Source organism: Macaca nemestrina, chromosome 19 (assembly GCF_043159975.1).
Source record: "Macaca nemestrina isolate mMacNem1 chromosome 19, mMacNem.hap1, whole genome shotgun sequence".
Taxonomy (NCBI): domain Eukaryota; kingdom Metazoa; phylum Chordata; class Mammalia; order Primates; family Cercopithecidae; genus Macaca; species Macaca nemestrina.
In genome coordinates this window covers 78933293-78948331 of record NC_092143.1, presented here as the reverse complement: position 1 = coordinate 78948331, position 15039 = coordinate 78933293, and the positions used below count along the sequence as shown (strand labels likewise).

At 43.8% G+C, this 15039-nt stretch overlaps 1 protein-coding gene across 10 annotated transcripts in view; it reads right to left on the bottom strand.

The window, feature by feature from the left end:
• The window catches only part of LOC105478860 (protein tyrosine phosphatase receptor type M), an 826332-nt gene that overhangs the window by 56144 nt on the left and 755149 nt on the right, over positions 1–15039 (bottom strand). For all 10 annotated transcript variants that reach the window (XM_011736570.3, XM_071085869.1, XM_011736565.3 and 7 more), the window contains one exon: positions 7176–7273. In XM_011736570.3, coding sequence (XP_011734872.2) covers positions 7176–7273 — 98 coding nt within the window. The remainder of the gene's footprint in view (positions 1–7175; positions 7274–15039) is intronic.

Sequence of the window (15039 nt, the reverse complement as noted above, 5' to 3'; positions counted from 1 at the left end):
GGAAGAGTCTCTAGCATGGACTGAAGGTGCTCTCTCTTTAGAACAAAGGACAGGTTGGGTTTTATGCCTCACCAGGTCTGTATCACACACAAGAGTCATATATATCAGCAGGTTTGGGGGAAAAGCTATACATATTTATAAGGGGAGCTAAGCACATGTGCAATAGGTAAACATACATCCCATGTTCACTTTGGGGTGGGATTTTTACTGTGAAAAGGAAATGGCATTTGGCTCTTTACATCAAAAGGTCAGCTACGGGACACAAAGACAGTCTGTGTGCAGGCTCTATGAGCGGCCAAAACGGGCTGGAGGTCTGCAGCTGCTTATCAGGAAAGAGTGTTTGCAAGGCTGGTCCTCTGTCCAATCAGAGTTGCAGTGGTCTGGGTTGTGACTCAGAGCTATAGCTCCTATCGGTAGGGAGTTTGGCCATAGGAACTTAGAGGATTTGCTATGACAGGCCCTGAACCGTCAACCTGTAGGTAACTCTGTTTCCTTAACCTTTCCGTCTTGGTAATGGGACATCCATTTTTGTCTCTGAGACCACAACAGCACAAGGTGACCAGTGTGGACGCTGGGGTGACCAGTGTGGACGCTGCTGCCGGGACTGATAAGAAAGACTGTGAGTTCCCAAGCTGCAGGGAAGGCACCATGAAAACAGGAGGCAGGTGTGCTGTTCACATGGTGTTTTTATGGCTTGACATTGGATTGGGCTGAGTACAAAATGAAGTTTCTTTTCAAGCCTGAATGATAAGAAGAGGTATTGGGGACCAGGAGTCTGAAGATGAATGGACGAGCTTAGTTTCTGAGGTGCTTGTTTTGTGCCAGTTGTGGGACACAGAGGTAGAGATGGCCAATGAGCAGTTAAATGCCCAGGTGTAACGTGCAGGAGGGAGGTAAGGCTTATGTCAGCTTCATCCCTATGACAGGTGAAAGGATGACAGATCGAGATGAAGAGTGTTTGCTGAATGAGCATAAATTATTCAAAGGCTAAGATTGTAAATACACAGGTCACAAAATATCAATCTTAAATACCAGTTTATGAAAAAGGATCTATGAAAGTAACAGTGAGCGCTCAAGACGGAAAACTGTCAGCAATGTCTATAAAAACAATTTCCCTCTTCCCTTTCTTATGAGTTTGATGTCTTGGAACAACTTAAGAGATTTTGTAGTAAAAACAATTGCTAATATTTTTATACCTGTAATTAACCAGTATGGGGCAACCTTGCCTCTCTCTTGCTTCCTCATTGATCCTGGGTCTGGTGGCTGTTGCAGAAAAGAAGATGTTTTTTCTTGGCTGTGAGAGGAGCACCTGGAATCTTAATACACCTTCCTTGTATGTGAATTAGAAAGTTGTTCGTTCTGACGTCTAGTGTTCATTGTAAACTTTTCCTTTCATGACTCTTTCAGTGACAAGTACCGTGAAAGGAATTTTAGGGCAGGCTCCTTGGGTGGAAAATAGCCGAGAATCCACACAGGTGGTTTCTTCCCATCCCCGACTGTGACAGAGGTCCATAGCTCTGGTCCCCACTTCTCTCAGTTCCAAAACATTTTATCTTCTGTTATCAGAACTATTCAGAGTGACTCAACAATAATTTTCCTAAATGACTGTGAGACCTCATTTGGATTTTTAATAAACAGTCACATTCTAATGAGGTCTTCATAAAACTGACTAAATATGTTTAGAAATCATTAGCTTAAATTACCGGTGCAAAAGTCTCCTTTGGGAGTCCTGCAGATTTGGTTATAAGACTTCTGGCAGATGGTGTAGCTCAACACCGCAACACAGTTTTTGAATCTCCACACAAACGGTGTAAATGGGAATGCCTGGGAAACAGGCGACTGGATTAAAAAACTAAATGTCCCTCAGGTGGGTTCATTAAAGAGGGAAAATAATCACAACACGTTCCAGCACCATTTCAATGCCAGGTGTGCAGCCGGCGGCAGGTGCCAGGAAAACCGACAAGGGTCCCTTCCCAGAACACGCGGGCTAAAATGGGAGGCACGGTGGTGACAAGGAAGTCTTAGATAATGACAGGTCCTGGCAGATGTACCGGGGACCCTGCTGGAGGGAAGTGCAGCATCTGTGTCTTCTGCACCAGGTGCTGCGACAGGAAAGGTCTCCTGGTGGCTCCAGCACCAGCAATTAGGGCCGCCTAATGCAGAGCGCTTCAGGGCAAAATGGGGGGAAGCAGGTCCCCAGCTCTGCCTTAATGAATCGGCAGCAAGTCTGAGTAAACAAACACGCATCCGCCTAGCTCATGCTTAATGCATGAAGGACGCACCATGTGTGGTACACATGTTAAGTAGGTAGCTACTGCCCTTAAAAATCATGTCATTTTGATTTCTTGGGTGGTTTCTTGCTGTTGTTTTGAAGCATGGAAAATGGAGGAGCTATCTGTAAACAAAAGTGCAGGATTAACAATGGGAACCAGCCTGGAACAAGGAGAGTGCTTTTCCCACAAGGGAACATGACCTCTTGTCAAAACCCCCAAATCATGCCAGACATTTCAAGGACAGATGCCATAATTTCATTACTAATTGAAGTCAGGCCCATCCAAGGGGTTGATGGCAACGAGGTGGGGCCTCTTCAGAGCTTACCCATGTCCCCACAAACTTGGTAAGGATTTGGAAGAATTTTTTTTTTTTTTTTTTTAAGCTTACCAGACCTAAAATGGTTGAGTTACTTTAAATCTACGGATTTAGATTTATGGGTAAACCAGAAACCTAGTTACCACCACCCACCTCAGCCACACCTTATTGGAAACAAAATTTCCATGGTTATTTGTCAGAAGGAATAGTTGCTGTCATAAAAATCACCAGTGACTACCCTGGACGTGACGGGTCCCGGTGCCTGATGGAAGGAACAGTGACCACCACTGCATATCATTTTCATTCCTTTTCTAAACCCAGGTCACTCTGAATGAAACCTGGCTCCCTGCAAATGTGCCATGTCTGAGGCACAGTGGGCTTTAGCGTGTAATTATTATTTTTTGCTGCAGTAATTTTACAGCACAATCTTCTTTTGACTTTTCAACCAAAGACTATGCTGTCCTCGTCTTTTCTTAAAGTAAAAGACTGTATTATATGACATCAGCTTAACCTCTTAAGCCACTGAGTCCAGACACAGTGGTGTGTTTTGTAATTTCAATTAAGCAAAAAATAGATGTGCTTTTATTTTAAAAAATCCAGTAATAGTTGTTATTTAGCAGTAATCTACTTTTCAAAATAATTTACTTAGGACTGTCTTGTAAGTGAGCTCCAGTGCAAATATTGAACGTGTGCATGGGTGCACAGCTTTCTGAGATGCTGGGTTTGTGAAGGGAAGGCACCCGAGAGTGGGCTCCAGGCACCTCTTTCTCCCTATCACATGTGGGCGGTCAGCAAGGATGTGTGAAGTGAATGAAGGAGTCAGATGGGAGTATACCTCTCAGCGGAAGAAACACAAGCACATGAAAGCAGATGAAATGTTTAGGCTATATGAGGTGGCTCTGGTGTGCTCACACTATGGTGAGATACTCTCTTTATTCACCTTGCTAGGCATTTGCTCAGGGCCCTGGGCCTGGAAGGAGAGGCCACTGAGCAACGCCGTCTCTTCCCTTCAAGGAACTTGCTTTCTGGTGGAGCTGGCCGTTTTTTCCCCAATAGTCATTAATGTTTTCATAGTAAAAGTAGGTAGATTTGGTGTGCGGAAGAAAAAGGGTCTTTTTCTTCAGTCTTAGGTTTGTTGGTGGAAACCTAAGGTTACACTAACAGCTGTACTATTGAGTCCCTGAAATGGGCAGGAACTTCTGTAACATGTGGAAACTCACTGAATCGTTACAAGAACCCCATTAAGCAGGCTGTTATGGACTGAATATCTGTGTACCCCCCAAACTCATATGGTGAAGGCCTAACCTCCAAGTGTGACTGTATTTGGAGATGGGCCTCCAAGGAAATAATGATGGCTAAATGAGGTCATTAAGGTGGGGCCCTCACCCAATAGGATTTGCGTCCTTGTAAGAAGAGACACCACGGAGCTTGTGCTCTCTCTGACACATGAAGTTGCAGCGAGAAGGTGGCCACATGAAAGCCAGGAGGGCCCGCACCAGAAGCAGAATCCTGCCAGACCTGGCTTGGGACTTTCCAGCCTCCAGAACAGGAAGATAGTACATGTCTCTTGTGTAAGCCTCCCAGCTTGTGGCATTTGGTTATGGCAGCAAAAGAAGATGGTTTTTCTTGGCTGTGAGAGGAGCACCTGGAATCTTAATACACCTTCCTTGTATGTGAATTAGAAAGTTGTTCGTTCTGACGTCTAGTGTTCATTGTAAGCTTTTCCTTTCGTGACTCTTTCAGTGACAAGTACTGTGAAAGGAATTTTAGGGCAGGCTCCTTGGGTGGAAAATAGCCGAGAATCCACATAGGTGGTTTCTTCCCATCCCCGACTGTGACAGAGGTCCATAGCTCTGGTCCCTACTTCTCAGCTCCAAAACTGTGTGGACACACAGTACTGCTAGTTTCCTCTTTTCAGAGAAAGATCCGTGGAAGGAGAGGCCCAGCACCCTCTTCTGGGCCGGGCTGGTGGCCCTCCCTGCCTCAGCAGCCTCCTTGCCAACTCACCTGCACTCCCATGCTGGCACTCGGCAGAGGCATCATTGAAAGAAAGAAATGGTTTTTATACTTTTAGTACATAAAATACTGCTCTGGAAGTGTTTAAACTTCGCATGATAGCCCCATAGTACCTCCCCGCCTTTGTCTGGTCGCTTACTATATCCTTTGTCATACAGAGGATTTTACGTAAACCTTACTATCATACATTTTCCTATCCTATTCCTTAATATGGTGGGCTTTTGGTGTCTTACATCTGGTCTGTTTTGACCTACTGGTATATTCATCTCTTCCTATCTATGTGTGGCACCTATAATTTTACCTTTTCCTGTAGTCTTATCTGGTTTTGATATTGAGGTTATACTAGCCTCTTAAAGTGAAATAGAGGAAGAAGCTTTCTTTCCTCTTAAAATGAAATGGGGGAACAACCTTTCTTTTCTGTTCTCTTAGATTTTTATAAAATGTATATAATTTATGTATTTCTATGTATTTATAAAATGTTATGTATTTTTAAAATGTACATTTGAATTATCTGTTCCTTGAATATTTACTACCTATAAATACACTGGTACATTTCCATGGGTCAATTTTTAACCAGAATTAGAGTTTAAGATAATCATAATCTACTCAGAATTTCTGTTTCTTTTTGAGTCAGTTTTGGAAAGTCATATTTTTCTAGAAAATTACCTAATTCATCAAATATATTGTTATTCATATTATTCTATTGCAGTAAAAAAAAAAATCTGCTATTGGCTATATGTGGTTTTTCTCTGTTTATTTCTGATCTGTTGCCAGAGGTGCATGTTATTAACCTTTTCACAAAACCAGCTTTTTATTTTGTTGAACTTTATTACTGCTTCTGTGCTTTTTAAGTTAATAAATTTCTATTCATGTTTATTATTTCCTTTTCTTTTCCTTTGGTTTTGCTCTGTTATTCATCTGTCTTCTTGAATTAGATGCTTAGTTGGTATTTCTTCTTTTCTAATAACAACATTTAAAAACATGTATTTCCTTTCCTGGTACCATGTTATTTGCATCTGACAACTTTAATACTACAATGATACTTTATGATTCACGGTTCTAATTATTTTCTGATTTTATTAGGTGTTTACTTTGACCCTGCAGTTGGTGGAAGTGCTTCACCCCCACAGATCCTACCTAAGTGAAGATGGTGTAACTTCCTTGTCAATTCCCTGGGCTGGCTGGTGCTCCTCTCCCTTCTCCCTCCTCCCTCTCCCTACCTCCACTTCCCCAGTCTTCCTTTCTCTGAGGGTCTACTCTTTGTGGGTTTTGGTTCTGTGTGGCAGTTGACATGCAAATTCTTAGCACTGTACATGTCCACATTATTTCCTGCCCTCAGTGGGCTTTAAAACCTAGGATCCAAGATCACAAAGACTGACGCTGCCCACCCTCCCCCAAGACTCACACAGAACCCCCTGCCCAGCCTCCTAAGGGTGCATGCACTCGCTACCCTCCCTAGGCTCTCTAGTGCTCACTTTATTTCTGGTCTGTAGTAGCTGTCTTTATTAAGGGGTAAGCTAAACATTTAAAAAAATATATTTGTATATGCATGTGATATACATATAAACATATTAAAATACATATTCATATTATCTAGAATTTCTAGATGTTTATAGGAGGATTTTCAGCTTAATGTGCCATTTTTGCTAGAATTGTGTGTATGTGTGTATATATATATGTCCTACGTGTGTGTATGTGTATATGTATATATACACACTTACTGAATATTCTCATTATGAGAGAATTGTGATGTCTTTCTTCTTCCTGGTTTGTGCTTCCTGAAACCTGAGACTCTTAAGAGACGATCCCTTTATGGTTCCTATCCCACTGCTTCAATTCTAGGATAACTTCTAGGCTGCCTTTGCTGAGGGCAAATCTCATGATGCCAACATCTCTTCAGTTAGCACAACCATGGAATTCAACCTACTGTAAATAAGGCAGCTGCACGCTGTGTGTTTGCTCATTTTAAAATTTCACTTTGGAAATAATCCTAGAGCATACCACTGCTGAAATTACCACTATGTAACAGCTTCCTGGTTAAATGAAAGTGCTGCTCAGAAACAATCACTAAGGAGAAGGTAGTAGAAGACCTTCAGAAAGCTGATGTTTTCCATCCTACAGGTTTGGAAACTGAGACACAGGAAAGGCCAATTTAAGCAAGAGAAGATGCTGGAATTCTAAGGATTGAATCCAGAACTGCACACTGTTTTTAGAGCCAATTTTCTTGAGTTTGGGAATGTAGTCATGTCTAATGCAGCACCCATTGAGTTTTGACACTCAACAATCAGCATTCATGCTTAGAGGTATTTTTGTGCACTCAATATAGCCCGATAACAACTGCTTTTAAATCTTGAGTGCCTTTCTGTCTGTTGCTATCGCAACAAATGAAAGCAATTCAAGCTATGTTTACTGATAATTTATAAGCAAGTGCAGCAAGCAATAGGAGGAGCTGCAGTAGTTAATGTTTTTGGGAGTACACATAATACTTCAAAAGCTTGCCTCATGCCTTACTTTCTGTTACCAACTAAGTAAGGAACAAAATGGCCTTTTGCAGCAGATGGTCCACTCACCCTTCCCACTTCCACAAGATTGGTCACCATGATGATGCTTGCAGTGTTTTCGTGCCACACCATCCTCCAGAAGTCATAGATGGTCTCCTGCATTGGCCCTGCAGCAAAACAGAACAGAAACTTTTTGTTGTTGTTGTTGTTGTAAGTTTCAACTGGAAAATTTCCGGTGCTTGCAAATACGTCTATTAATACCCACATGCAGTTCCCTCACTTTTACAGATGGACACAGGTCTCTAGTGTCAATGCAAAAAGATACTCTTTCTAAAACTGCACCTATAGAAATATCAAATTTTTCATTCGTCGCTGAATTTTCTCATGTCATCAAACATCTGCATTTGAGCTCTTTTTACCCTTCTTAAACTACTACCATGAAAGAAAGTTATTTCTCCATCATTTAGCTATTTATCTCCATAGTACTCAAGAGTGAAATTTAAAAAAATAGGTAACATTACTCTTTCTGCTAACAATTGGCAGATATCCCAGGGAAGTGGTATATAGAATGAAATGAACCTCTACAGGAGAAATGGCCTCTTCTTGTTTCTAATATTTTTCTTCTTCTGTGCTATCTGTCAAATTAATCCATTTTTTTTTTCCGCCTGACTTTCTAAAGTAAGAGAGAGAAGTTAAGAGTTTTAAGCAGTTGCGCTTCCTCTCACTGAACATAAAGATTCCGGGCAGAACATGAATAGCCATCTACTTCCTTAGCTCTTGGGATCTGAGCATTAAAAAGCTCTTTCCTATGGCTTGAAAAAAAAAAAAAAAAAAAAAGGAAAAATACATATTACAAAAGGCCAGTGCTACAGAAAGAATCGGGTACAGAAAGTTGGAATTTACAATTTAATTCAGATTAAAAAAAATCCCTAACTCGACTTTGTGCTCATGCATACTTGAGGGTATAAATGTAATAGTAGAAATCTTTATAAGACATATAGAAAGGCAAGGAAATGAGAGAAATGCAACTTCAAAGGCTTGGAGAGTCACACGGTATATGTGAAATCATACAAACGTTCAGGCACATCCAGGACCAGAACCCAATTGTACTAGGTATCTTGACATTTTAGATTGCCAGAGCTGGAGCTCAAATATTTGAATTTGAGATTTGCTTCTGCCTTTTAACTGGCTGTGTGATTTGGGGCAAGTTACTTAGCCTCTATGAGTTTCAATGTCTTCTTTCTTTATGTACTGATCACAGTAACACCTCTCAAGGTTATTTTGAGGATTCTTGGAATTAATGTATACTTAGGCATTTTATAAACAACAAAGCAATAGAAAGAAAACGAGATGCATTTAAGGATGTTTATTAATAGCTGTCCTTTTGCTGCAGCCTGGACACTGAACAACAGTGACACACCCAAGGGGCCCTTCAGTAACTCCCTATCCTTCTTGACCAATTAGCAATTGGTTCTTGTGTAATTTTTCTTCTCCTTCCTCCCTGTCCAGGCTTCCTTCCTTTCCTTCCACAACACAAATTCCTATCATTTCTCCCTTGCTGCTTCTGACTACACTGTTACCCTCCCCAGAAAAGCTGACTTGGTCTCCTGATGCCTCTGCATCTAATCCCTTTGGGGAAGGGACCATGCACGCCACCTCCCACAAAGCTCCACCAGTCATTCTGGCCACGTCCCTTGGCATGTGCGTGCCATTCTCCTGATGTAGAGGCTGAAGATTTCAGTGACTTTAATCTAAGGTTACAGAGGGGACAAGTAAACATCGGATTCCATCAATCACTACAGTTCTGGCTTGCAGAGAGGTACATTCATTGTGTACTTAACAGCTTGTTACTTATTCACAAGGGGGAGAAAAAGCACTGAGTCCATCTTTGAGCAAACAGCCCAATGTGACCCCTGAATCAAAGGGGGGCCTTCACTAGGCACACAGGCCTGTGCCACCTACTCAGAAGTTTCCAGAAATAGTTCTGATGACAGTGGCTCTAGTGGATGAATCAGAGGTCCCAGCATCATGGACGGCTTGTGCCTGCAGGAAGAGTAAAGCCACCTCCCTTGTGAGGGCCCAGCAGGGGTCTTCTCAGAGACACTCTAGGCAGGGGCCCCATTTTGCCACCAACATATTCCTCACTCCCCCCTTCTTGCCAGTCGACATCCTGGGATTGATTGGTGTAAGACCCCTCCTGGAGGAGAACTCAGCCTTCTTTGTTCGCTGCTGTTTTCTTAGCGCCCTAGGAAACGCCTGGCACACAGCAGGAACCCAGTGAATCAATGAATGGATGGTAAGTCTGTATGCATGTGTGTAAACTGTATTATTATGACAGTGTTATGTTAAACCCATACTAGGTATGTCAGATTAAGACATAATGTTTTTACGATTCCCTTTCTCAACTTACATTTCTAAGATAATCTGGAGAAGCTTGAAAACACAGCACCTTTCCTCCTTTTCAATTCATGGAAAGGCGACATCTTCTGCAAGGATTTCTTCGGAAGGAGCACGATTATCTCTGTCCTCAGAGCACAGCCTTGGAGCTCTGGAATTAAACCACTGCTCCCAGGCACTATACAGATCACTCCTCTCAGTTTCCCCACCCAAGGCTCTGCTTCCAGCTTAGCTCAGTCCATCACCCTAGGTAACCACAGTGCAATCCTAGCTTCCCAGTGACTGTTCTCTATGGGAGGCACTGGTTCTCAACTCTAGCTGCTTATTAAAATGACTGTGGAGATTTTGAAAAATTCTTATGTCCTAACTCAAGAGACTGTGACTGAACTGGGTTTGGGTGGGGGTTGGGTCTGGGTGTGTTTTCAGATCTCTCCTGATCTATAGCATCAAGGACATTGGCTTTGTCTTCCAATCTAACCATCAGGTGCTCTCCTATGGAGTTGTAACTGTGAAACGCCAAAGATTTGTTTGTTCTGAATCTCCTGATTAGTCTAACCTGGCCTGCAAGCTCTGTGAACCATGGAATCCTGTTTTCCTCGGATGTAGAAGGAACTCTATTCATAACATGTCATCTAGGAATATGACCATGCCACCTCACCTCTGCGGCTGGGCATCAGTTAAGATGGCCTGGGTTTACATGTTTACATAACTAAATTCTCATTGTCTTTAAAATAAAGGGTGTTTATAAGCACTAGCAGCTCACTTGGCTGGTAATACACACTTAGTTTTTGTGATTTTCTTGTCCATTGACCTACGCTCAAAAAGATTAGGATACAAAAATAAACTAGGTGAAATGCTTTTCAATGCTGAAATTAGATACGTGGATCCAGAAGAACAAAAAGAGTTTGGTGTTAAAATCTAAAAATGAAATTGAACACAAAGATTATTCTAAATAGATCCCAGAAAGAAAAAAAAAAGTGCAGGCGGGGACATCTCCCTGCGGTGCAGCTGGCCTCGCTCTCTCCTGTCTCCGCTCTCCTGCAGGCACCGGGCGCTGTGCAGCCAACGCTTGGCGGCCGTTCCTTCCGCCACACGCGTGGCTTCCTCCCTGGCCTGGTCACTGTGGTGGCTCAACAGTAAAACTGCTCAGGGGTGGGCACTGGTGATTCGTGGCTGATGATTCAAGATGTTTTTCCAAATGTTCATTCAAATCCTGTTTTTTATTTTTGTGGGTTTTTTTTTTTTGAGGGTAGAAAATAGGGAAGGTGTCCAAATAAGGTTTTTAATGCAGCATGTATCAATCCTGTTTTTCTTTTCTCTTCCACGTATTTCAAATTATTTCCCAAGATCTCAATAAAGTATTACTCAGCTACCTGTCTCCTGGCAAAATCAGAACATACCCTCCAGGCCAGGGGAGGGGTGGACTTTACTGTCACCAAAGCTACTCCATTTGGATTCGGCAGCTCCTGGTGGGGTCTGAGTGACCACGACCATTGTGAGCCAACATCACACGTCCAAAGATGTGAGCCTGGTACACAAGGAGGCTCCTCTTAGCACCCATGCCCTTGAAGGACCTAAAGACAAGGGGAACAGCATGGGAGGTCAGTAACCCTTTGCCTTTGACCTGTGACTCCCGAGATCACTGTGGATTGCTCACAGAGTGCACAAACCAATAAACTCCCAAGATTTTTTCAGAGCAAGGAGCTCTGAAAAGCCTCCCTCTCTCAAGGTGTGAACAGGTGCGACTGCAAGACAGGGCATTCGATTTCCGCAGTTTCTGGCTGGGGGGAGCCACTGTAATTGCTGTGGTGGTGCATTTACAGATGTTTGCACAATAGGCAAGATGGTTCATCTCAGTAGTTGTCCCCCTGTGGGAAATCCGAAAGGTAACATCTAGAAATTTCAGTAATATCAGGCCAGTAATACATTCCATCTCCTCCAGCTGGCAGGCACACAGAGGCCTCTGCTGAGAAGGAGAGGTGCAGGCGGCCATTCTTGCCACCACCAAGCCCCAAAGGAAAAAAAAAAGGGTGGAAAGTTTTTTTTTTTTTTCCCAATAAAAAACATTAACCATTAACAAGCAATGAAAAGCATAAATGAAAAACATTCAAGGATGGGCTTTATTGTATGAGTTCTCTAGTTCATGGGAAGTGAGAGATATTAAAAACGATCATTTCAACAATGTATAATATTCAGGTGTGGGTGCCCTAGAAGCCCACACTTCACCACCAAGCAATATATCCACGTAACACAACTGCACTTGTACCCCCAAATCTATAAAAATGATTGTTTTCAAACCTTGATGACCTGTACCCCTGCTTTTCACATTTGAATTTCTATACACTACGTTTTCTATGGTAACTAGAGCTGCTGAGAAGTCAAGGTCCCTTAAGCTCACAGTGGCATTTTCGAGTTTTTTGAAGTAAAGAAAGATAATATAAATACGAATTGGCATTCCATCATAAACAGAATAATACCTAATGTCCTTTAAACACTTACTGTTTCCCAGGTCCTGTCTGAAGTCGTTTACATGTACGATTGCATTACATTTAGAAAACGCCATCCTACGGAACAGGTCCTACTGCTCACCCCCCATTTTACTGACGGAGACTGAGGCACTGGGAAGTCAAGCAAGCTGTCCAAGGTCACACAGCTAGTGAGCCATGGGGCTGAGTTTTGAACCAGGAGTCGGACTCCATTACACCATGCCGCCTCATTTGAACATCGGAAGCAACTCAGAAGGGCCCTACCACACAGGTGTGTACCACACAATCCCAGCAAGAAGAAAACAGGAGAGAACCCATGTTAACCACACGGAAACCACCTCTTTAAAGGTGTTTTCATCTCAGGTCACTTCCCTCCTTTAACTCCTCCAAGGGCCTCCCATGGATATAGGATCAAATTCAGCTTCACAGCACAGCCAGCCCCCAAGCATCTCTGCTTAGCCGGCAGGACTACTTCAAGAGCACAGCACACCCTGCTTCCCCCCTCTCCATTTCTGTCCCTGCTCCAAACCCCAGCCGCCATGACAACTCACCTATTTACCAAGTGGATGAATACAACTCCCCAGACCCACATGGGGCCTCCCCTGAATCCGTTCCCTACCCCTCAGCCAGGGCTCATCTATGAAGACTGCAAACCCTGCATATCATTTTCCTGTGTACATCTTCCCATGGCTTTCCGTTGCTCTCAGAGTAAGCCCTAAATTCTTTAATAAGGCAAATGCGGTCCCACACGGTCTGTCCTGGACTGTGTCAGGGCGCCTCCCCCTCCCTGACCATCTATCTCCCTCACGCTCCTCCCCAGCGTCCTCCCGCAAGACCCACCTCTGCTGATGAGTCAGTTAAAGCCTGCACGTCTCCTTGCTGGTTTCAGCTTAGCAGTCTGAAAGTCACTTCCTCAGGCCACTTTTCCAAGACCCAGGTGGAGGCTCCCTGTTTCTTCATGATGTTTAAAGTGAGTTGTGGTGCCAGTGTGTTTTCCATGCATGTTTTCCTAACGTGGCCTCATGCCAAGCTTGCTTTGTTCATTTATACCACTGTCCTGGCCTCACTGGGTGAGTGGCCACCCCTGCACGCAGCAGTTGAGCACTCAGCCTAGTAGTAAATGCCAGGCATTCTGTGAGGTATGGTAGAGATGTAAAGGTGAGTAATATATACACGGTCTCTACCATTTAGAAACTTGAAATTTTCTAAGGGAGAGATAAGAACAGTCCACACTCTCATGTAAAGTACAGTAAGGTAAACATCCTGAGACACTTAAACCTCGAACTGATGTAATTCCAGCCACTCAGAGGCTGAGATGGGAGGACTGCTTGAGCCCAGGAGTTTGAGACCAGCCTGTGCAACATATTGGGAACCTATCTCAAAAAATAAATAGATTAAAAAAAACCCTTCAAACTGAGCTACGCATACCCTTGGAGATACACAAAGACGATCCAAGGCATATATGAGTAGTTCTTCAAGTATTAATTTCCAGATAGTTAATATCTATAAGGACTCTGCCAAAACTTATTCCCTAGGCAGGAGTCTCCAGCCTCCATATGCAATAGTCTTTCTTTTATTTCTTCTTTTCTCTTTTCATTTCTTTCTTTTTAAAATGTATTATTATACATATTTTTTGACGATTGTTCTGTTGCCAGGCTGGAGTGCAGTGGCATGATCTTGGTTCACTGCAACCTCCGCCTTCTGGGTTCAAGCAATTCTCCTGGCTTAGCCTTCTGAGTAGCTGAGACTACAGGCATGCACCACCACACCCAGCTAATTTTTGTATTTTTAGTAGAGATGGGGTTTCACCAACATCTCGATCACCTGATCTCGTGATCTGCCCACTTCAGCCTCCTAAAGTGCTGAAATTACAGGTGTGACCCTACCTTTCCCTTCCCTTCTCCTTCTTTTTCTTCTTCTTCCTCTTCCTCCTGACCCCTCCCCTTCTCCCTCCTGCTCCTTCTTCTCTCTCTCTCTCTCTTTTTTTGAGACAGAGTCTAGCCCTGTCGCCCAGGCTGGAGTACAGTGGTATGATCACGTCTCACTGTAGCCTTGACCTCCTAGATTCAAGTGATCCTTCCACCTCAGCCTCCTGAGTATCTTGGACCACAGACACTACGCACAGCTAATTTTCGTATTTTTGGTAGAGATGGGGCCTCACTATGTTTCCCAGGCTGGTTTTTAACTCCTGGATTCAAGCAATCTGCCTGCCTCATCCTCTCAAAGGGTTGAGATTACAGGGATGACACACTGTGTCCAGCCTCACGATAGTCTTTCATACACTTGAAAAAAACACCTATCTCAAATATGACCATGGGGCACTGCCCAGCTGTAAAAACCTACAGGTTTGCCCTGGAATACTGGCTCCAGAAACTCACTTCCCTGTCTGAAACAATTCTCTTAGGAGTAAAACTTAGTATTTTGGCTTATGTTACAATGTTCTGAACTCACAACCCCTGACGCAGTAGAGGTTGGTAATATTTATTACTTTGTAATTTTTATTTATTTATTATGAGACAGTCTCTGTCACCCAGGCTGGAGTGTGGTAGCTCGATCACGGTAAGAGGTGACAACGTGCTAGCAGCCCTCACTCATTCTTGGTGCTGCCTTGGCGTCGGCATCCGCTCTGGCCATGCTGGAGGAGCCCTTTAGCCCGCCGCTGCGCTTTTGGGACCCCTCTCTGGGGCTGGCCAGCCCGGAGCTGGCTCCTTCTCCTCTGCAGAGAGGTGTGGACGGAGAGGCGACTGCAGGAGCCAGGGCAGTGCAGCACTCGTAGGCCGGGGCAGGTTCCAGGTGGGCGTGGGTTCCGGGTGCTCCGGGGTCAGCGCCTGCTGGGCTTGACTGGGGGAGGAGCTCCCTCTGGGCTGCTGGAGTGCATGGGCCAGGTGTGGCAAAGTCCCATGGCCAGTGCCAGTGAGATGAAGCCGGCTGGGCTTCTGGGACTCTGGGAAGGGAGGGGACTTGGAGAACTTTTCTGACTAAAGGATTGTAAATGCACCAATCAGCACTCTGCGTCTAGCTAAAGGTTTGTAAATGCACCAATCAGCACT